The sequence below is a fragment of the Staurois parvus genome, unplaced genomic scaffold (genome assembly GCF_062004578.1).
Source record: "Staurois parvus isolate SC_StPar_1 unplaced genomic scaffold, SC_StPar_1.0 ptg002010l, whole genome shotgun sequence".
NCBI lineage: Eukaryota > Metazoa > Chordata > Amphibia > Anura > Ranidae > Staurois > Staurois parvus.
In genome coordinates, this window is record NW_028319806.1 from 321,801 (window position 1) to 346,755 (window position 24,955).

The 24,955-nt window shown below is 44.4% G+C and overlaps 1 protein-coding gene across 4 annotated transcripts in view; it reads right to left on the bottom strand.

The window, feature by feature from the left end:
- Window positions 1–6,477: 6,477 nt before the first annotated feature.
- Window positions 6,478–24,955, bottom strand: part of LOC149433042 (vomeronasal type-2 receptor 26-like) — an 81,279-nt gene continuing 62,801 nt past the window's right edge. For all 4 annotated transcript variants that reach the window (XM_089664720.1, XM_089664719.1, XM_089664722.1 and 1 more), the window contains 2 exons: window positions 13,401–13,524; window positions 6,478–7,403 (listed from right to left, as the gene is read on the bottom strand). In XM_089664720.1, the coding sequence (XP_089520846.1) occupies window positions 6,499–7,403; window positions 13,401–13,524 (1,029 nt within the window). In that variant the 3' untranslated portion in view covers window positions 6,478–6,498. The remainder of the gene's footprint in view (window positions 7,404–13,400; window positions 13,525–24,955) is intronic.

The window sequence follows — 24,955 nt, forward strand, 5'->3', positions numbered from 1 at the left end:
CCAAACCTGCCACATTTAAGTGAAAGAGAAGCAAGCTACCAATAAAAAATCAAGTTCACATTTTCATTGTAGAAAATAAAAAATTAAAATTCACCTCTCAGTGAATGCAATGCATTTCAATTCAAATTAGAAAGCAGAAAAGCAAACAGTTACTTGTTATAACATTGTTATTATTTTAAAGGTAATACCAAATCTACATTGGGGTGAGGGCTAAGAAAGCTAAAAAAAAAATCAGTTAACATTTCCATTGTAGAAAATGGAAAAATCTAATCTTCCCCTCTTTATGATTTCAATGCAATTCACCTCAAAATACACCTTTGGACCTTTGGCAAATTTTTCATTTCTTCACTAAAATCTGGGTGAATCAAATCTCTGCAGATCTGCTCACCACTACAAAGGACATGTGACACCTTGGTGTCAATATTTGAATCTAAAATCAAAGCACCACACCAATATATTTGGGTACATAGTAAGGTTTTATTCCAAATATTGCTTTAGTAAAAGAGACAAAGTGTTTCTGGGGCCACACTTCACGCCTTCATCAGGACTAGTGGAAATATGAAATCTGTGTCTCTGGCGATCATTTTTCTCTGAATATGGCATATTGTTCAAATTAACTCAGCAGCTGGTTGGATGTCATGGTGAATCGAGTAGAAAACTGTTCAGAATGTTCCACTATATGGTCCAGTCCCAATACCCACATATATGTTTGCATACTTGTCCACCCTGGTAAGGGTCTTGACTGTATTAGTGTCTTTTTAAGTGCACTGCCTATTATTGTTGTATGGATAAACAGGCTGCTATGGCTGCTAAGCTTCCTCATATACTGTATATCATGAGTGATGTTCCTCTGTGACTATATGAACTGTACAATCCAACAAGAGGATTGGAATACAATATAACTTAATAATGCAGTTGGTGGTCATCAGTCACCACATCTTAAAAAAAATTCACATATATGCTAAAACATCCTTTAGAAGGATTGGGACTTTTTAGGTGCTAAAATCACATGCCACACAAATTATCACATATAATATATTTAAGTCTTTATTATAACTTAAGACTCAAATATTACATAAAAACAAATGACTCTACATTGGTTGTCATCTGAAGCATAATTATAATGCCTAAAAAATATGTCAACACTTATTGCCTCATAGCCACAGAACTTTTCTATATATTATAATAGGTTGTATCTTTACTTATTTTGGAGAACTTTATATATGAAACTTCAATATGTGGCGGCCATGTAGTCTCAAGAAATTTGCTGTTCGCTTCTTCAGGAGAACAAGAGGCAGTCTAAGTTGATAACATATAAGTGAGTATAAACAGGAATATATACACTATTCAAAAAAATTAAAGGAACACTTTGATAACCCATCAGATCTCAATGGGGAAAATTCTCCTGCTAGATATCTATACTGATATGGTATGGTATGGTAATGTGTTAGGAATGTAAGGATTTCCCATTGTTTGATGGAAATAAAATTTTCAACCTATAGAGGAATGAATTCAAAGACACCCTGAAAATCAAAGTGAAAATATTATGCAGTAGGCTAGTCCATTTTGCTGAAATTTCATTGCAGCAACTCAGAATGGTCCGCAGTAGTTCGTATGGTCCCCATGTGCTTGTATGCATGTCTGACAACATTGGGGCATGCTCCTAATGAGATGATGGATGGTGTCCTGGGGCATTTCCTCCTAGATCTGAACCAGGACATCACTGAGCTCCTGGTTGTCATTTGAAGCATAACTTGAATGCCTAACAAATATGTCAACACTTATTGCCTCATAGTCACAGAACTTTTCTATATATTACAATAGGTTGTACCTTTACTTATTTTGGAGAACTTTATATATGAAATTTCAATATGTGGCGGCCATGTAGTCTCAAGAAATTTGCTGTTCGCTTCTTCAGGAGAATAAGAGGCAGTCTAAGCCAGGGGCGGACTGACCATTTGGAAACTCGGGCACTGCCCGAGGGCCCAGGGTCAGTAGGGGGCCCCATGACATGCCCCTGGTACATTTTTCATAGACTTTTTTGAGTTTGGGAAAGGACACAGGGGCCCCATGATCCCCTATTGCCCGGGGGCCCCATGAGTTGTCAGTCCGCCCCTGGTCTAAGCTGATAACATATAAGTGAATATAAACATGAATATACACGGTTCAAAAAAATTAAAAGAACACTTTGAAAATACTGTACATCAGATCTCAATGGGGAAAAATCTCATGCTGGATATCTATACTGATATGGGCTGGGTAATGTGTTAGGAACATAAGGATGCCCCATTGTTTGATGAAAATGAAAATTATTAACCTATAGAGGACTGAATTCAAAGACACCCCAAAAATCAAAGTGAAAATATTATGCAGCAGGCTAGTCCATTTTGCTGAAATGTCATTGCAACAACTCAGAATGGTCCTCAGTAGTTTGTATGGCCCCCACGTGCTTGCATGCATGCCTGACAACGTTGGGGCATGGTCATAATGAGACCATGGATGGTGTCCTGGGGCATTTCCTCCTAGATCTGGACCAGGGCATCACTGAGTTTCTGGACAGTCTGAGGTTCAACCTGGTGGTGTCAGATGAACTGAAACATGATATCTCAGAGGTGGTCTATTGGATTTAGGTCAGGTGAGCATGGGGGCCATTCAATGGCATCAATTCCTTCATCCTTCAGGAACTGCCTGCATACTTTTGCCACATGAGGCCGACATTGTCATGCACCAGGAGGAACCCAGGACCCACTGCACCAGCAAAGGGCCTAACAATGGGTCCAAGGATTTCATCCCTAATGGCAGTCAGGGTTCCATTGTCTAGCCTGTAGAGGTCTGTGTGTCTCTCCATGAATATGCATCTCCAGACCACCACTGATTCACCACCAAAACGGTCATTCTGAACAATGTTACAGGCAGCAGAACGTTCTCCACGGCTTCTCCAGACCCTTTCACGTCTGTCACATGTGCTCAGGGTGAACCTGCTCTCATCTGTGAAAAGCACAGGGCACCAGTGGTGGACCTGCCAATTCTGGTGTTCAATGGCAAATGTCAATCAAGTTCTATGGTGCCTCGCAGTGATGGCAGGGCCCACTAGAGGATGTTGGGCCCTCAGGCCACCCTCATGAAGTCTGTTTCTAATTGTTTGGTCAGAGACATTTACACCAGTGGCCTGCTGGAGGTCATTTTGTAGGGCTCTGGCAGTGCTCATCCTGTTCCTCCTTGCACAAAGGAGCAGATACCAGTTCTACTGATGGGTTAAGGACCTTCTAAGGCCCTGTCCAGCTCTCGTAGAGTAACTGCCTGTCTCCTGGAATCTCCTCCATGCTCTTGAGACTGTGCTGGTAGATACAGCAAACCTTCTGGCAATGGCACGTATTGATGTGCCATCCTGGAGGAGTTGGACTGCCTGTGCAACCTCTGTAGGGTCCAGGTATCCCCCCATGCTACCAGTAGTGACACTGACCCTAGCCAAATGCAAAACTAGTGAAAAAAAGTCAGAAAAGATGAGTAGGGAAAAAAATGTCAGTGTCCTCCACCTGTAAAACCATTCCTGTTTTGGAGATCTCATAGTTGCCCATCTAGTGCACCTGTTGTTAATTTCATTAACACCAAAGCAGCTGAAACTGATTAACAATCCCCTCTGCTACTTACCTGACCAGATCAATATCCCAGGAGTTTAACTGACTTGATGCTATACTCTGATTAAAAAAGTGTTCCTTTAATTTTTTTTGAGCAGTGTATTTAGTTCAGCCATGTAATCAATACATAACTGATCCATAAAACTGAACTTACAAAGTAGCATAAAGGTTAAGTTCGCCTTTTGATAAAAATGCATATTTTTTGCAGGTAAAAAAATGTGCATTTATTATTTTTTGTTGCAGGAGCCTGGAAAGCATTGTACCAGTGGTCAGCAGACCGCTGGTGCCATGCAGGTCTTCTGCAGATCTGTCAGTATATCTGCTATCTGCTTGCCCACATGGGATGTACAAGCAAGCAGATATACTGATAGGAAGACCAAATTAACTATAATTCATTCAGAACTACAAACCAACAGCCGCAAAAGCTGACTGACCTTGTAGTGTCCTCATTTACAGAATACTGCCCCGCATGGCCATGTTTTTTTTTTAAACTTGACAGTTAGCACGCGCGGGGGGATCCCCCACTAGCTGTCAAAGTGGAGGATCAGCCGGGAGCTGGGGCCAGTGCTTTCATTACATGTTACACCATGAATATCAATGTAACATGTTATGAAAGGTGAACTCATCCTTTAAAAGCACAGAGCATCTGATCACACTGATCTTGGTGAGATTAGATAATGTAAGGGCAGAGGAGATATCTAGAGTCTGATAGACCCCAGATTTCTCAAACAAGAATACCTGCCAATGCTATGTCATGTTTCATATCTATTTACTCGACATACCATCATCTTTTATATTTCACCAAACAATTGGCCAATATATTGTGTATTTGTGCATTAACAGTAAAAAAATCGCTGCAGGAGTACTATGTGACATAAAAAATTGCAGCACCGACCAGTTTATTCACCAGGGTGTCGGCTTTAAAAAATATATATATATTTGGGGGTTCAAAATAATTTCCTAGCAAAAAATACAGATTATTTTTAGGTGAACAAAAAGTGTCAGAAAAGACTTGGTCTTCAGGTGGTTAAAGAGTAAGTGACGTGTGGCATAAACTTCTAATGCTGGGTATTTATAGAACCTACAAGTACTATAAAGGATTTTTTTTTATTCTTTATTTAAAGCGGCAAATTATAATAAAATAATACAAACAATTGCATTCCTTAATATACAAAAATACCCATATTACATTTGTTTCTAGCAAAGAGATGTACCCCTTATTCACTTCAAATGTACAGTATCTGTATCTGTATTTGTTTCCAGGTAAAAGTAAGCCCTTTGTAAGCTTTTTTGATAACCTCAATTTCATCTGAAGACAAAACCTGTGAACATAAATTCACAATGGAGCTACGTTGATCAAGAGCTGGTGACCTATAAAAAAAAAGTCTCAGATAATTTGCTTTACTCAAGTAGAGATTGGTGGTTCTTATTGATGCATTCGATCCAGAAAGAGTGTCCAAAAGAGTAATTTTTTACTCCTTGTAATTTTTTTTTCCTTATGTTAAATAGTCTCAATCTGTAATTTATGAATTTGAATTTCTCGATGGTGAAACTGTTCAGCATGGCATTAACACATCAAGTGCATCACATTTTGTATGCATTGTTTCAAATATTTCTAACATTTGTATTTAAAATGGTGGGTAAATTCAGGGACAAGTGGGGAAATTTGTATTCTAATGGCAAATCATGTAATGTTAAAGCGGACTTCCACTCAACCTATCAAAAAATAAAAGTCAGCAGCTACAAAAACTGTAGCTGTTGACTTTTAAAAAACAGCCACTACCTGTCCCTCAGTCCCATGGTGTGTCCCCCGCAGCTCGTTTCACAGGCCGTCCTGTATTCCAGGAATCTTCAGTTTGGCCACCCGGCTATGAGAGCTTGCGGCTTCACAGCCGGGTACCCACTGCACATGCACAAGTAGTGCTGAGCTTCGTGAATGGTCCTGTAGTCTTCTGGGACTTGTCACATGTCCCAGTAGACTACAGGGAGGGATGGAGGACACCTAGGCGATCGGACTGGAAGTGGGAGCGGGTACCTGTCAAATTCCCCAACCCCCGCTCCCCAAAGTGACTGTCCGCAATAGGGAGTGTAGACATCCAATAGGCTGGCTCAGTGGCTCTGAGGAAGAGGCAAGTCGCTCGAAACGCGTTAGCCTATTGGATGTCTACACTTCTTATTAAACATTTTTTATGGTAATGCACTAGGCCCGTGCGCCCTCTGTTTGTTCTTTCTTCATTCAGTACATTTGGATTTCCCCGGTCTTTTGAGGGCTGCAAGGTGGGCATGTTCCAGGAGATTCTTGATATGGTTGTAGCCTGCGTTGACTCCATCCCCAAGCACAGGAGCATTTGTGTTTGCTGGTTCATTGGTGATGTGTTGCCTTATTAGATAGAAACAAACTCCCCTAACTGTTTATATAATCACCTTTTGATATACACATTTCTGGATCTATTCAGGCTGAAGAATATTTTAAAATAAAAAAGAGCCTTAGCAAACATCCTCCAACCATAATATAACTCTTGAAGCACCATAATACCGTATTTTACTGATTTTGATTTGATAAACTGATATTTCCTGACCGAGGTCTGATTAATACAAGTTGGAGACAGATCAGATTTTCATTGCATTGCTTATCTTTACATTTCTGGGTAAAAACTTATGATTTTAGTCATCGAAACCATAATTTATGAAAACACAATCTGGCTATTTAAATCATATTTCCTAAAAAAATCATAATTCCTATGTTGTACCTTTTGCCAGAGGATTCATTCATTTATGCATTTTTTGTAGTTTTTAAATTTTTTTAAATTTACTTTTAAAGAATTCATAAGTATGTTTGAGTAAACTACATTGTAGATTGCTATGATTTCCATGCAGTCTTTAAATTAGCCTTGGTGTTCAGTTCTGGTCTCATCAGAATGATGTAACATTTGGGAATGAAGATACAACCCAGGAGTCCGGCACTGGAGGACAAGATGGCGAAGACCTCCACAGCAACCATGTACTTCCCTTTGGCACTGAAATAGGCTGGAATGAAGGAGATCCAAACACAGCAGAAGACCAGCATACTGAATGTGATGTACTGAGCTTCATTGAATGTGTCTGGAAGTTTTCTGGCAAAAAATGCTACAATAAAGCTTAGAAAAGCCAGACCTCCCATGTAGCCAATCACAATGTAGAAAGCAGTAAAAGAGCCCTCATTACACTGTAATATAATTTTCCCCACCTCCAGCTGAGTGTAATAATCTGGAAATGGTGGAGAGAAGATTAACCAAAAGATACAAATTAAAATTTGTCCGAGGGAACATATTATAAGCAATGAAATTGAGAAGTGTCTGCCCAACAACTTCTGGTACGACTTGTCTGGCTTGTTAATTTCAAAAGCCAAGACAACAGTGACTGTTTTAGCCAAAACGGAAGAAACAGAAATGGTAAATATGATCCCAAAGGCCACTTGTTGAAGAAGACAGGACATCGTTGAGGGACGTCCGATGAACAGCAAAGGACATAGAAAGGACAACCCCAATGAGAAGAGCAGGATGTAGCTGAGATTTCTATTATTGGCTTTTACAATTGCGGTGTCTTTGTATTTGATAAAAATGCAAAACACGACAGCAGTAAAAAAATTAAACAAAAGAGCAACCATAAGAAGACACAACCCCAGTGTATCTTCGTAAGACAGAAACTCAATAGGTCTTAAGATACAATTGTCTCTTCTCTCATTGGACCAGTGATCTTCGGGACACTTCATGCATCTCTCCATATCTACAAAACAAAAATAATCATTTAGAAACTGATGAAATTTTATACTGTTTATAAAATGTAATTAGAGATTGTTATGGTTTGTACAAACTGTATAGAGTTTTATAAAGGTTGGGAATGGTTAGTCAGGTTTAAAATTTAAAGCCCTAATCCAGGCAAAAGATTTTTTTTCCGGTTTGGAAAAGTATTGCTGTTTGTTTTCCCATTGAAGAGTGTTCCCTTAGTTCCTGTCCTACTCCGCTGATGGGTGCAATTAGCATGGTGGATGGCAGTCTTCCCAATGACATGGGACGCAATAGTAATCTGATAGAGGTTCTATACCCTAACCTCTTCCAATCCACAATCTTATAATTACATTCATTGGCATGATGCTTCCTATCATTGACATAGTAATAGACATTCTGCCCTATGAGAGCTAGCAGCTGACTCTTTAAATATAGGTGTAGCGATACCCCCGTATCACTACTACGCCCAAAAGGGGAGGTTCTGCTGTTCCTCCTCCTCTTTAACCTTTGGCACATAATTTACATTTTTTTTGGGGGGTGGGAACCTGGTTTTGGCAGGTACACACTCCCATTTCTGCTTGGATCACCTAGGCCACGGATATCAAACTGGCGGCCCTCCAGCTGTTCTCAAACTACAAGTCCCATGAGGCATTGCAAGATTGACAGTTACAAGCATGACTCACATAGGCATGATGGGACTTCTAGTTTCGCAACAGCTGGAGGGCCAGTTTGACACCCCTGGCCTATAGTAAGGGTATTATTCAACTTTGGTCAGAGCCGCACAGTTTGTTTTTTATCTACAGACGACCCTTATCTGCAAAGGCATTTTTTGGTAAAGGTGAACTAACCCTTTACAGTGAAACTGCAGCAGTGAAAGATCAAGTCTCCTCCACTGCCAGACAGGTCTGCATTGTGTTGCAGAGCTGTTAAAATCTCAAATCTGGATGGACAGAAATACAAATAGTATCAAATATGTATTTCATCTGTGTATGTAGCTGTTTGTCTGGAGTTCTGTTTTAAGTTAACAACACATGCCGACACTAAATATGGTCTGGACATCGATGCAAGTAATGAAATCGAGAAGTATCTTCCCAACAACTTCTGGTATGTCTTGTCTGTCTTGTTAATTCCAAAAGCCAAGACACCGGTGACTGTTTTGGCCAAAATGAAAGAAACAGAAATGGTAAATATGATCTCAAAGGCCACTTGTTGAAGAAGACGGGATATCTTTGAGGGACATCCGATGAACACCAAAGGACGTAGAAAGGACAACCCCAATAAGAAGAGAAGGATGTAGCTGAGATTTCTATTATTGGCTTTTACAATTGCTAAATATGGTTTGGACATCGATGCATCAATGACCTCCATACAAAATAAAATACATTTATGTAGCACTACTCCCATAGGAGCCGCAGGAAATTACAATTTGTACGAGAGAGCAGATTACAAGTAATGAAATCAAGAAGTATCTTCCCAACAACTTCAACAACAAAATCGAAGAAACAGAAATGGTAAATATGATCTCAAAGGCCACTTGCTGAAGAAGACGGGATATCTTTGAGGGACGTCCAATGAACAGCAAAGGACATAGAAAGGACAACCCCAATGAGAAGAGAAGGATGTAGCTGAGATTTCTATTATTGGCTTTTACAATTTCTAAATATGGTGTGAACATCAATGCATCAATGACCTCCATACAAAATAAAATACATTTATGTAGCTCTACTCCCAGAGGAGCTCCAGGAATACTGTCTAAGTCCTCCCCAAATACATTGCCCTGCGGCCAGGCACATAGCCTTATTCACTCGTTTCTCCATCAGTCTAGGGGGTGTTGTTTTTTGTTGGTTTTGTTTTGTTGAAAATTTAGGATAGGGATGAGGAAAGTGAGTGGGATACTTCAAAATAGGAAAAATATACATCGAAGTCTTTGTCTAATCTTCAGGGCAAGCTATATTGTAGTCCTTACTTGAATCTAACAGTGAACTTCAGCTTAAAGCAGTAATAGTAGTAACAGCAGAACCAAAGAGCAATTTCCCTTTAAGCAGTGGTGGACAGATGGACGAAGCTCTTCGGAACACCAACCCGTGTAACCTTTGCTAGACCCACAGCTGACTTTCTAGCAACAGAGGGGGTTTAAAAGCATTCAGTTCCTAAGATCTTTAGGGATTTCTGTACTCACAAGGCCCGAGAGCAAATGGACGCCTTGCTCCCTGATACCAGACCAGATCATCAGGAGACAACCCCTTAGTCAGCATGGCACAACCCAGATCTCAGAAATTCAAGCCCTCAGATTGCCCATCTGAGGCAGCAGATGCCTAGGAGAGCAAAGCACCCTGTCCCAGGCTTGGACAATCCTATGCAGGAAAGACCCAGAGCCCTATGTGCTCACTGAATATTTTCAGTTACCCAGCATGCCGTAAAGCCCTTCTCTCTGGGATAGGCTGAGGCTACATCCATATTCATGCTACCATCTGCATAACTCCACACCTATCATCTAAAGACTTCTACCTTTTCCTGGATGGAGAGGAAGCTAGACACACTAGCAGCAGCTAATTAAATGATCACAGCTCACCTAGTACAGCGAGCTAGCTATGCTTTTACCTAGCAAATATTTACAGCCACTCTGACTACAGAGTGACAAATAAATTTACCTATCAAAAACACAACTAATCCTATCTATCTAATCCTAGCACCTACCTAGGAGGGTGCTACAGCTACAATCAATGGCAATCAATGGCTGTGGACACCTCAGACCATTCACTCCATAGGGACATAACCATACATCTTGAAGTTGATGTGTAATTCAATGGCAAAAAAAAATACAGTTACAAAAATCTAAATGGGTAAACACCCAAAACATTACACAAAAATAGTGAAAACTGGAAAAATAAAAATTGAAAATAAGGAAAAATAATGGGAAAGTCGGTATGTAAAGGATACATGTACAGTGAGGCGTCTAATTATGAAGAGAAATACAAAGTTCATAATGTCTGAGAGGCTCAAGGTCTTTAGTGACCATGGCCAATGATGAGGTCCTGCTTGTGCTCGAAACATTGTGCTGCATTATTGGTGTGATCACCCATGATGCAACAAAGTGGGCTTTCTAGAGTTACTTAACCTCCCTGGTGGTATTCCCGAGTGTAGCTCGGGGTAAAATTTGAGTACCAAGAGCGGTAACCCGGAGCTACACTCGGGCTTACCATGCAGCGTTGCTCAGGGAGTCCCTGCAGCGCTAACCTTGTCCTTCGCTCCCCTGCAGCATCCCCGGCCATCTCCTCCGGCCGATGCCGGCATCTGGCTTACGTGTTCCGGTCCCTGTGACGTCGGGACGTACGGCGGCAAATTTGAAATTTTTAAAAAATTTAATTTTTTTAATAATGATTATTATATATTAAACATTGCTGTTTCAATGCATTTCACATACATTTTGTCCCTACTGCTTTGTCCTGTGCCCTGCCTGCATTTTGACTGTTCTTTCTGCCTGGAAACTGAGAAAAGTCCATGGCGTCCAAAAAGCGTCCCTTTACGTCAAAAGCGGTTTTAGACCAGCTAGAGAACAGCGATAGGAAATCAGAACCACTTGCAGAATTGAGTGATAATGATTCGTGGGGGGAATTCATCATCAGACACTGAAAACGATTTTGCGACTTTGCTCAGCGATGTGCGAATTTGCCTCTGTATTTCAAATTTCAGTGTTATTAGTTTGATTATATTATTGAATTACCGTATTTTTCGCTCCATATGACGCACTTTTTCCCCCCAAAAAAGGGGAGAAAATGTCAGTGCGTCTTATGGAGCGAATATAAAGCGGCCGGTCCGGTATTTCTGCCGCCACCATGTCAGATTACCGGGCCGGCCGCTCAGCTGCTCTCTCCTGCAGGACCTTACCTGGTCCTCGCTCCAGCGCTGCACAGTCTTCCCACGCTGGCTTCTATGACAGCCGGGTGCCCACAGTGCATGTGCTGCGCTTTGTGAATGATCCGGTGTCTTCTGGGACACATGACAGGTCCCAGAAGGCTCCGGGCCATTCACAAAGCGCAGCGCTTCTCGCTCCCCCTCCCTCTCCAAAGGTCAGCAGTCTCTGGTCATTCCCTGCACTGTCTACAGTCTCTGGTCATTCCCTGCACTGTCTGCAGTCTCTGGTCATCCCCTGCACTGTCTGCAGTCTCTGGTCATCCCCTGCACTGTCTGCAGTCTCTGGTCATCCCCTGTACTGTGTCCGCAGTCTCTGGTCATCTCCTGTACTATGTCCGCAGTCTCTGGTCATCTCCTGTACTATGTCCGCAGTCTCTGGTCATCCCTGTGCTATGTCTGCAGTCTCTGGTCATCCCCTGCACTGTCTGCAGTCTCTGGTCATCCCCTGCACTGTCTGCAGTCTCTGGTCATCCCCTGTACTGTGTCCGCAGTCTCTGGTCATCTCCTGTACTATGTCCGCAGTCTCTGGTCATCTCCTGTACTATGTCCGCAGTCTCTGGTCATCCCCTGCACTGTGTCCGCAGTCTCTGGTCATCCCCTGCACTGTGTCCGCAGTCTCTGGTCATCCCCTGCACTGTGTCCGCAGTCTTTGGTCATCCCCTGCACTGTGTCTGCAGTCTCTGGTCATCCCCTGCACTGTGTCCGCAGTCTCTGGTCATCTCCTGCACTGTGTCCGCAGTCTCTGGTCATCCCCTGCACTGTGTCCGCAGTCTCTGGTCATCTCCTGCACTGTGTCCGCAGTCTCTGGTCACCTCCTGCACTGTGTCCGCAGTCTCTGGTCACCTCCTGCACTGTGTCCGCAGTCTCTGGTCACCTCCTGCACTGTGTCCGCAGTCTCTGGTCACCTCCTGCACTGTGTCCGCAGTCTCTGGTCACCTCCTGCACTGTGTCCGCAGTCTCTGGTCACCTCCTGCACTGTGTCCGCAGTCTCTGGTCATCTCCTGCACTGTGTCCGCAGTCTCTGGTCATCTCCTGCACTGTGTCCGCAGTCTCTGGTCATCTCCTGTACTGTGTCCGCAGTCTCTGGTCATCTCCTGTACTGTGTCCGCAGTCTCTGGTCATCTCCTGTACTGTGTCCGCAGTCTCTGGTCATCTCCTGTGTTGTGTCTGCAATCTCTGGTCATCTCCTGTGTTGTGTCCTCAGTCTCTGGTCATCCCCTGTACTGTCCACAGTCTCTGGTCATCTCCTGTACTATGTCCACAGTCTCTGGTCATCCCCTGTACTGTGTCGGCAGTCTCTGGTCATCTCCTGTACTGTGTCTGCAGTCTCTGGTCATCCCCTGTACTTTGTCCGCAGTCTCTGGTCATCTCCTGTACTATGTCCGCAGTCTCTGGTCATCCCCTGTACTGTGCCTGCAGTCCATTGGTTCAGAATATTTTTTTTTCTTGTTTTTCGCCTCTAAATCCTAGGTGCGTCTTATGGTCAGGTGCGTCTTATGGAGCGAAAAATACGGTAAATTTATTATTATTATTATATTATTATTTTTTATGATTATTAATTAAATTATAATTTATGATTTTGTGTTTCAAGTTTTATCATACCCGGGATGTTTAATAGACTCTTGTTCGGACAGATTTCAGTGAGTTATTCCTAAAAATTACAGCCTACAATAAAAAACTACATATTTCCATGCAAAAAAAATGTACCGCTTTCAGCACCAAAAATCGGAAATAATCATACCGCTAGGGAGGTTAATATGCTGACGACATATTCTGTTGAAATTCAGCATCAAGACGTATACTCAGGAAAGATTTTGGGGTCCTAATAAACTTTTATATCACTTCACTAGCAATAATATACCCTCAGAACTCAGATTACTTCATCAACCTGCATGTACTCAACCATCAAGGAAGCCTATATCTGGAGGGCGTATGTGAAAAGATAACATAGAAGGACAGACATTCCAGAGGCAAAAACAATTAAACATACTGAATACATAATGTATTTCCTCTATGAATATTAGGATACTTGTTAAATTCACTGATATATACATTTCCTCTGTGTCATTGAGTCACTCACCAGTTCTATTAGTGATCTCCCCCTCTGGGCAGGGACTGCAGCTATAGCAGAATCTTTGGAGTCCTTGCTGGGAAATTTTGTAATATCCCGGCTGGCAGCTGACACTGCAAACAGAGCTAGGAGTCTGAGATAAAACAGTAAGCATGTGTTAAAAGTTTTTTCTTCTTGAAATGTACCCTGGGTTTGACCATTATCAACTATGCTTATGTGTAAGGCATGTAACATGGAAAGGTTTCTTCACAGTGAGAGCTGTGAAAATGTGGAATAGATTCCCTCAAGAGTTGGTTCTGGCCAGCTCAGTGGATTGCATTAAAAAAAGTCCTGGATTCTTTCTTGGATACACAGAATATAACTGGATATAACATTTATAGGTAAAGTTGATCCAAGGAATATCCGATTGCCTCAGGAAGGAATTTTTTTTCTCTGCAGGAGCAAATTGGATAATGCTTTGCTGGTTCTTTTTGCCTTCGTCTGGATCAACTGTGGGTATAGGATTATAACTTTTTTTTTTTTAATGGCTGAACTGGATGGACTTTTGTCTTTTTTCAGCCAGACTAACTATGTAACTATGCAAGTCATTTGCTACAAAGTAGATTTAGCGCACTGTATCCTGGGTTGACCTGTTGAGTTGGTGCTTTCGGAGAAGGAAGGGTTACCGCTGCTGGTCAGGTTTTCACGGTCTTTTCAGGAAGGTTACCGCCCACTACAGGTCATATAATATAATTAGGGGCTCTTTAGTGCCCTTGAGAATTCCGCAAGGGGAAAGACAGCCAATATGTAGCCTTTATGCTGTTGGGGCTTACCACCCCTTGGGGGGGGAAGCCCAGTTGGGGTCCCAGTAGGATATGGAAACTTTAGATGTACATTGACATATGCTGCCAGTTATGGATTTACTACATTTTATGGATTTCTGCTACCTCATTACTGCCAGTTATGGACTCTGCTCTGAAGTTAATACAGGGGTACATTACATGGCATATCAAAAGAACAGGGCTCATAATAGGGGGCTGGAAAGGTTAGAGAAGATACAGTACAGACCATGGCCAGATCTAGGGGGGTGCTGGGGTGGGCTATGCCCCCCCCCCCAAATTTCAGCTGCACCTCCCTAGTCAACCCTTGGACTTTGGCCAACAAGAGAAGATGTCTGCAGCAGCTCACACAGCCCAGACAGCACATTCCCCTTCCCTGCACTGACAGGAGAGGAGAGAGGAGATGATGTACACTGCCTCCTCCCACCCCTCTCCTCCTGTCTGCAACACCCACATTCTAATTCCCGGCCAGTGCTGTGCCTAAGAAGATGTGTGGGTGGGAAATTTGAAGCACTGCAGCCAATTACATGGTAGCTGCTGGATTGATTCCTCTGTCTGCGCCTGCAGAGGCCAGCCTGGGTGAATGAGCTGAGCTCTGCACTACTCTTGAACTCTTCCCATCTCAGTCCCTTCTCTCCACCTCTCCCCTTCTATCTCCCCTCTCCTCTATCTCCCCACCTTCTCCTCCCCTCTATAGCCCTCTTCTCTCCCCCTCTATCCTCCCCTTCTCTCCCCCCTCTATCCTCCCCTTCTCTCCCCCCTCTATCCTCCCCCCTCTATCTCCCCACCTTTTCCCCCCCATCCCTTCCCCCTCTATATCCCCCCTTCTCTCCACCCTGTCTCCACCTTTTCTCTCCCCACTCTCCCCCATCTCTCCCCCCTCTATATCCCTCCCTTCTCTCCCCCCTGTCTCCCCTCTCCCCCCCTTTTCTCCCCCCCTTCTCTCCCCCATCTGTCTCCCTCCCCCTCCCTGTTCCATGTTAATACTCAGGGACAACTTTAGTATTATTAGGGATGGTTGATTATCTGAAGGCTGGATAAACTGATGGAGTTATTACTCACAAGGTTGTGATACTTCTGTTTAACCCCTTCCTGCCCAGCCCCACCATCCCTTTAGGGAATTATTCACATGAACTTTGGTATCTGAAGAGCGATCTGCATTCAGATCACTCTTCAGAGAGCAGTAGGTTGGCAGTGAGGAGATGTATAACTTCCTCACCACCTGCTTTATCCCCTAGAACCGTACACTAGCTTTGCACGTAGTTGTGGGGTGCTTGCAGAGCAGCCTCATTCACTTCAATGGGTCACATTCAGCAGGCACTGTGCCCACAGAAAGCAACAGAGGATAGAATTTCTTCCATGGCCACAAAACATCACAATGGCAGTATGTGTACACCCCAACCCTGTGTTTCCAACCATCCATAAATGTACAGTTTGTATAAAACAGACACTTTTTTACTGTCCGAAAATGTTCATCGACAGGAGAAAAGTACCTGTAAAAAATCCCTTTGTCATGGGCTCTGACTGCCAGACTCTGATGTAAGGGGGCACTCCGCCAAACTCTGATGTAAGGGGGCACTCCGCCGGAATCTGATGTAAGGGGGCACTCCGCCGGAATCTGATGTAAGGGGGCACTCCGCCGGAATCTGATGTAAGGGGGCACTCCGCCGGAATCTGATGTAAGGGGGCACTCCGCCGGAATCTGATGTAAGGGGGCACTCCGCCGGAATCTAATGTAAGGGGGCACTCCGCCGGAATCTGATGTAAGGGGGCACTCTGCCGGAATCTGATGTAAGGGGGCACTCTGCTGGAATCTGATCTAAGGGGGCACTCTGCTGGAATCTGATGTAAGGGGGCACTCTGCTGGACTCTGATGTAAGGAGGGAACTATAGACTCTGCTAGACTTTGATTTAAGGCGAACTCTTCAGACTGTAATGTAAGGTGGTTTCACTCTGGGGACAATGATGTAAGGGAGGACTCTGATGTGAATGTGGCTCTCATCCTGACTCAGGGGTGGACTGACCATTCGGAAACGCGGGCACTGCCCGAGGTCAGTAGGGGGCCCCATGAGATGCCCCTGGTACCTTTTTCATAGGCTTTTTTTGAGTTTGGGCAAGGATACAGGGGCCCCATGATCCCCTATTGCCCTATTGACCCCTGTATTCTGTACATTATACATAGATATACATAGACCTGACCAAGGTGTTCATTTTCTCAACAGCTGCTGATATTAATGGAGTTCCTCTTTAAGGTAGGCTCAGTAAGGTGGCCCAGACATTGGGTATTTTTTTTTTTCGTTCAATAATGTGTAAAACAAAAAAAAAATTACTCGATTCATTCATCCACAAATTCAATGTGGATGGGGAATCACTCCCGCTGAGGTAATGTGTTCTGACAGAGAAGAGACTTCAATGCCACCAGAATACACTGATCAGTGCTGACAGCTATAGCTGGCGGTGCTAATTGTGCAGAAATTTTCCTAGAGGCTGATTGTACAGAAGTTGATTGGTAGAGCGACTTCTCTACAACCACCCTGCCCATATATGGATTGAAATTCAACAGGTCGATACTGAAGCAGATGAATTTTGATCCAAGTATGGCCACCTAGGGCACAAATATCCTTTTTGTGTGGATATGCAATGGAAACAATGCATAAAAAAAAAATGTTCCTTTGTCCGGTTTATTTGTGTCTTTGTGGCACAGTATTTAGTATTTTGTGGGTACGAAGACTGTGGTATATGTGTGCATTGTATACAGCAGGCACAGAATATGTTCAATCCCCCTTTAAGACCCTCTCACTGCTGTCTATTGTCCTTTTGCCATGTGCTGCCCCATTGTTTTGTGTCTTGGCTGGATGGGGAGGGGTGATGATGTGTTTCCTGTAGCCCTCCCCACTGATGGGGTGGGCTGATGATGTGTTTCCTGTTCCTGGTTGTGTTTCCCCGTCCTGTGTATATAACTTGTTGTGTGTGTAAAATAAAGGAGTTGACTTCCTGTTTTAAGAAGAGTCGGGTGCTGTCTATTTCCCGAGGGATATCAAGGGTGTGGTCCGTGGATTTGTGTTCAGACAGGTAAGCTGCGGTATGACGGAATATATCCAAGTGCGGTCTGGGGTCCAGTTCCGTTACGTTTATATACTTGATCCTGCGCACAGGGGCCGCCTTGTAGCAGTATATGTACTGCGGGTGGTCCTCTAGTGGTTAATAAATTGCAAAGATTTCAAAATGAACTTCTTTCATGTTGTCATTATGGGGTATTGTTTGTAGAATGTTGAGGGAAAAAAATGAATTTAATTCATTTTGGAATCAGGCTGTAACATAACAAAATGTGGCAAAAGCGCTGTGAATACTTTCTGGATGCACTGTATAATATGTTTTTAAAGGCAAACTTAGCCTCTAAACAGTATAAACAATATGTAAACATGGTGTCAGGAATCAAGGAATGACCAGAAAGGTGTGGACTGACACAGGGAAACGCAGGTTCCAGGTATAGTATAATAATACAGTTTACTATTAGCCACCCAGATATATATAGAAACGCACAGTGAACAAACCAACCTTCCACTAATCTTAGTAGGTGCAGGAACACAGGCGTAGTCAGGGCTGGAGAGGTGGAACGGTCAGGCCGGCCGTAGGGTTCTGTAATGACCGTTTGGTGGTATCTCTAGTGGTCCGCAGGACAGGATTCCCCAGGGCGCGGAGTCTAAGTCCCAGCCTGCTTATTCACCAGGGCCCCTGATGGTGGGGAAGGACTTGGAGCAGACAGGAACCAGGTCGCGGCCCCTGAGTACACCTGCTAGTGGTAGAGGGATCCGCCAGAGGCATGTGCAGGTATGGCTGGATCCGTGCAGGATGGATGGATGGCAGAGTAGTTAGCGTGGTCAGACGGGCCAAGTCAGCAACGTGCGGGCAGCAAGGTACCAAAAGGAGCAGGCAGAGAATGGTCAAGGTCACAAGCCGGGTTCAGTAACTCACGGGCAGCGCGGTACAGGGGATCAAGCAGAAGGATGGTCAGGCAAGCCAGGGGTTCAACAGGAGATGGTCAGCAGAGGTCAGAATCAAGCCGGGTCAGCAACGAAGCAGGAACACAGGATACCAGGTACAGAGGCTCATGGGAAAACATACACCAAGGCCCAGAGCACAGGCCTGGTCATGGCTTAAATACACCTTTCTGCAATCAGCCCCAGGTTTGGCTGATTGTGAGCTTCTGGCTGCTAAGAGCACCCGCTGGTCAGCTCTGGTACTGCAGCCCACACGGCAGGTGAGTCCCACCACCAGTGCTGAGTCCATTCCTGACACATGGACATTATTAACAATACTCATAACAAGTAATCTGACTGGCTTTACAATAAGTCAAAAGAGGATGACAAAATGTGAGCAAGACTGGGATCATGAAATACATGGGGCACCCTGGGAAAGAACAGAGAAATAAGTTCTGAGGCTGGCCAGTGGGAGGGTCTTATTAATCCATTTTGGAATAAGGTTGTAACATAACAAAATGTGGCAAAAGTTAAGTACTGGGAATACTTTCTGGATGCACTGTATGTCCTGTGCACTGCTGGCCCCTGTACACTGCCATACTGACCACTGTACACTTCTCTGTCCTGCTGACCCCCTGTACACTGGCCTACAAACTGCTGACCCCTGCAATACACTACCATACTGACCCCTGTCCTCCACCCTGCTGACCACCCTCCTCTGCCCTGCTGACCCCCTGTACACTGCCCTACAAACTGCTGACCCCTGCAATACACTACCATACTGACCCCTGTCCTCCACCCTGCTGACAACCCATCCTCTGCCCTGCTGACCCCCTGTACACTGACCTACAAACTGCTGACCCCTGCAATACACTACCATACTGACCCCTGTCCTCCACCCTGCTGACCACCCATCCTCTGCCCTGCTGACCCCCTGTACACTGACCTACAAACTGCTGACCCCTGCAATACACTACCATACTGACCCCTGTCCTCCACCCTGCTGACCACCCATCCTCTGCCCTGCTGACCCCCTGTACACTGGCCTACAAACTGCTGACCCCTGCAATACACTACCATACTGACCCCTGTCCTTCACTCTGCTGACCACTCATCCTCGGCCCTGCTGACCCCCTGTACACTGGCCTACAAACTGCTGACCCCTGCAATACACTACCATACTGACCCCTGTCCTCCACCCTGCTGACAACCCATCCTCTGCCCTGCTGACCCCCTGTACACTGACCTACAAACTGCTGACCCCTGCAATACACTACCATACTGACCCCTGTCCTCCACCCTGCTGACCACCTATCCTCTGCCCTGCTGACCCCCTGTACACTGGCCTACAAACTGCTGACCCCTGCAATACACTACCATACTGACCCCTGTCCTTCACTCTGCTGACCACTCATCCTCTGCCCTGCTGACCCCCTGTACACTGGCCTACAAACTGCTGACCTCTGCAATACACTACCATACTGACCCCTGTCCTCCACCCTGCTGACCACCCATCCTCTGCCCTGCTGACCCCCTGTACACTGGCCTACAAACTGCTGACCCCTGCAATACACTACCATACTGACCCCTGTCCTCCACCCTGCTGACAACCCATCCTCTGCCCTGCTGACCCCCTGTACACTGGTCTACAAACTGCTGAACCCTGCAATACACTACCATATTGACCCCTGTCCTCCACCCTGCTGACCATTCATCCTCTGCCCTGCTGACCCCCCGTACACTGCTCTACAAACTATATCCCAGCCCTTTGCTCTGATAATTCCTGTCCAATGCCCTGCTGACCCCCAGTACACTCAGCTACGGATTTCTGTTTTTGTGCACTGCCTTGCTGACCTCTTATCCTCTGCCCCCTGACATTTTTTACTGCACCCCCATATCAGACTGGCTAGATCCCACTGATCATATCAGACCGGCTAGATCCGGCCCTGGTACAAACATATCAGTACAGTGAGCAGAGAAGATCTCCTTGAGGAAGTGGACTTTTGAACTGCGAAACATGTCGTAGCTACTTACATCTAGGAGTTATATACTGTATTTTCCGGCGTATAAGAACTTTTTTTTACTTAAAAACATACCCCAACAATTGGGGGTCATCTTATACGCCGGGTATAGAACGCTGGATGTGCGGTAATACTGTATGGTAGCTTCAGCTACATACAGTGTACTGCGCTGAGCCAATCACGGCGAGTGATGTATTCTATTAATGAATACAGAGCCTGCTCGGATTGGCTGAAGTTGTGACATCATCAGCCCACCTCTCTGACACAGCCAATCCGAGCAGGCTCTGTATTCAATAATAGAATACATCACTTGCCGTGATTGGCTCATATGACGTTCTCCCATTCTCCGCGCATGTGCGGAGATGCGCTGTGTCCCTCGAACACAGCTATCACCGATAACGGAAAGAGCCGAAGATGTCGGCTTGGTCATGTGATCAGCTGTGTCCAATCACAGCTGATCACATGTAAACAGGGAAATGCCGGTTATCGGCATTTCTCTCCTCTCGAGCTGTCACGCTGACAGAGGAGAGGAGAGCCGGTAATCGGCTTTCCGCGGAGGGGACATCTACACTGATCATCAGGGCACTGATGATCAGTGTGCCCTGATGATCAGTGTGGCCCCAGAAGTGCCACCTGTCAGAGTCCATCAGTGCCAGCTGTCAGTGTCCATCAGTGCCACATCAATGCCACATATCAGTGCCTACCAGTGCACATCAATGCCACATATCAGTGCCCATATGAGCTGCCTTTCAGTGTCACCCATCAGTGCCAGTCAGTGCCACCTATCAGTGCTGCCAATCAGTGCCACCTATTAGTGCCAGTCAGTGCCCCCTATCAGTGCCATGTATTAGTGGTGCCTTTCAGTGCCCATCAGTGATGCCTGTCAATGCCCATCAGTGATGCCAATCAGTGCCACCTATCAGTGCCAGTCAGTGCCGCCTAACAGTGCCAGTCAGTGCCGCCTAACAGTGCCAGTCAGTGCCGCCTATCAGTGCCATGTATCAGTGCTGCTTTTCAGTGCCCATCAGTGATGCCTGTCAATGCCCATCAGTGCCACCTACCAGTGCCTCCTCATCAGTGCCCATCAGTGCCACCTATTTCATGTGGGTACAGTGTTGCATGACCGCACAATTGTCATTCAAAGTGTGACAGCACTGAAAGCTGAAAATTGGCCTGGGGGGAAGTAAGTATAAGTGCCCTGTAGGCGAGGGGTTAAATGGTGTTGCCTCGGAAGGGGGGTAGTCTTATACAACGAGTATAGCCCAAAACCTATGTTTTAACTGGAAAATTAGGGGGTCGTCTTATACACCCAGTCGCCTTATACGCCGGAAAATACGGTATATCACATTTTGCTTATGCATTTTATATGTAATCCCGGAGCTAATTATATTAAGCTTGATGTTTGTATTGTTACAACATGCAATGGCTTATATGCTTTTAGGAGCCTGTTGATGCTCTATTTTTTTTAATACAATCATGTTTTTTAATACTATATAATAAAGTTATGATTATTTTATAATATTTGTATGTATAGCACTACCCTCTTAGGAGTCACTAAAAGATTTGGGTCCCCCTATAGTCCTGCACAGCCAGGCAACATGCATGTTCACACTGGTTTGCATCCAGAGTCAGAAATCAGTCCTTGAGCTTTGGTTTTGTTGTTTGTTGGGATTTGAACTGGGATAGGGTTAGGGGTGTACAGGATGCCCAAGGAAACTGATGAACTGAGGACAACGTCCTGGAACTATTTACATGTCTTCTCTGTATCACAGTCTCTGTTAATGTACCACCCCAGACCCTAGATCAACTCCTCTTCTTCACCCAGCAATCTGGAGGTATCCCTGAACAGGGTATCTGGTGTCTGTCACTTTAAATGTGGACAGTTCCAAGTAGGTAGTGAGTCTGCTCATCAGCCCAGGGGGTGCAGGGATACTCACTTAGATTCTCTCCTTTACTGCTGGTGGTTGGTGGCTGCCTTCAGGTTTTACTAGCTGGGCCGCTCCTTCCCTGACACACAGGTGGTCCTCGCTCTGGGGGCCAGTGAAAATATGAGCTTCTCCCTTTCCAGCTCCAGGCCTGCAGGTAGGCTCCATCTCACTGGGCCTTCTCTCAGCTTCCTGCCTTTAGCCTCACATCTTCCTCACTGTCTACCCAAACTCTCCTGCAGCTGAGCAGGCTTCAAAACTTTAAGGGTGCCGCAGCCCCTATCCAACTTCCTGTTGGGGATTGGCTAGGATCCCTCACAACTGCAAGCCAGCCACTCCTCAGATCCACCCATTGCCTGTAGGACCTTCCTCCAAAGCCCTAGAGCAGGGGGAAATTCCAGAGGGGCGGCCTGCAGTGCCTCAGCTCCTGACCACAATTTGACTTTCTGGTTATTACACCTGAGCTAGTACTCAGCCCTCCTCACTGACAATCAATGCTCTAGCTGCCCCTAGCTACACTAGGAAGGTGCTACATTTGTTTTGTTGTTGGTACGGTACCTAAAAAGTCCCAGTAGTCTTTTCAGTGAGGGTTTTTGCATTTTTCAGTGTCCTTCAATAACGAACGTAGTACCAGTCAAAGCAAGTGACAAGGTAGAGATCACAATACACATGGGTCTTGTTGCCTTCTCCTCTTAATATAATTAAAAATTCCATGTCTACTTCAGGTGCGGTCTTCAAAAAAGGTCACCACAGCCATCAGTGCCTCAACAACACACAGCATACAGCTTTTCCTCACAAGCATGCCCTGCTCCACATCACATCTCATCAACACCAACTGACTGCTTCCTGCCCTTTCCAACCCTCTCTTACTGGCAGGTTAACCCTTACAGATACCCGTAGTCAGGGCTGGAGGTTCTTTCCACCAAAAAATCTTTCTGAGCCTCTGAATTCCAGGTTCCATGTCAGGACTTACCAATCCTGAGAAAACTGTATATCAGTTTTCTCCTTTTCAACCGGATTGGCCTGGAACCCCTCACCCTGCTGCTAATTGAGAATCCCTGTCTCTTATTAAACTCCTAAAGGGATGACAACCCAAACAAAGGGTGCTCTTATCTCCAATCCAGGACCCATCCCTGGCATCCTGTACAATTAGACAACCCTTACTGCTGCACTCTATATGCTATGCTACTGTATATTGTATATACTTATAGTCACTCCACTATACACTATGTTATATTGTAAGTTCTTATGACTGTTGCAGTCTGTAAGCTGGACTGTGCATTACATCCTCCAAACCAAAGTTTTGATTGTCTAGTGGATAGTTTGTGGTTGCAGCTAAGTAGCTCTCATATATTTCACTGATGTCCTTCCGTATTCTAGAACCAGGGAAAGTGCTTCTGTTGTATTTCTATATCCTGTGGGCATTAAATAATATATAATGGAAAAATTTCATTTTCTGATAACTATTTTTTGCCCTGAGGTTTTTGTGTGTGTCTGTAAGATTGTTGCATGTGGCACCGTAATTATTCCATATTTTGTAGGTAAAAGGAATGTTTATGTGCAATGTAAACAGTAAGGAGGCCTGGGCTCTGTCTAACCATACCCTTTTAAGCTATTCCTGCTGTTCATCATGATGTGCCTATGCCCACTGTTCAGTGCTAGGTTTGTGCATTGGGCCAAGGGTACCTTTTTTATACAAGTGGTCATTGGCTCTATACTCAAGACCCCTCAATATCGGAGTGATCCTGCCACCAAGTGGGAGTGACATACTCGGCACGTAACCTCGGTAGTGAGATTCCCTTCTCACCTTCAAGGGTATCTTTTTTAATCTCTGACATGATGGAAGGTGTTCATATTTATTTCAGAGTTTCTTTCAATCTGCACTATTAAGCACAAACACACCTTTACTGCCTGTTTTCCTTGGTTTGCACCATCAAGGGCCCATAATGGAGGTATGTACAGAATATCTAAAAATTTATGCCAACAAATAAAATTGAAACCAAAATATCCACATGCTCAATAATACCTGAGTGAAAACTGGATTCCACTGGATGGCACTGTTATTGATATACATTTGGTAACTGTTCGCAGTTTGGTAATAATACCCAACCTTCTTCTTTTGATTTGTTGCGTTTGGCCACATTATTAGGTTTAAAATATCAAACTTGGCAGGAAGATTCCTATCTTCATTAAAATAAACTTCCTCTCCACCAATGGTCCGGAAGTATATATTTTTCAGATAATAATTGAGCTAGAAATATTAATATAAAAATTAGCAATAATATATTTGGATTAATTTACAATAGTAGTTCTTGACTGTGCAACTGAATGACTAAAGTAACTTTCTTGATGCAAACCTTCAGCATAGATGCACCAGGAAAAGAAGATCATTGTCTCAATGTACTCTGAGATGAAAGTATAAAATAATCGACTGGAGATAAAAATTAAACATTGAGTCATTTTATTTAACAAAATGTAATCTACATTTTAACTCTTTAAAGCAGCTATAGTTTGTAGATATAACAGCCAAACACATTTGTGAACTTCTTTCTACAATGTAAATCAGATATTGTCTAGAAAGTTGAAGAACATGTATGCTGCTTGCTTTCATCCTACTGTCAGGTTCTTCCCAAACCTGCTCAATGGGGTTGAAGTTTGAAAAATGTGCTGGCCACTCATACAGTTTTGTTTTTTTCTGCCAACACAGTTCTGACATTGCCTGGAGGCATATTTTGGGTCATTATCTTGTTGTAGGATGAACGTCTGAACGACTAATAGGCAGGAAGGTATTGCATGGTACAAAATGTTATGGTAGTTTAT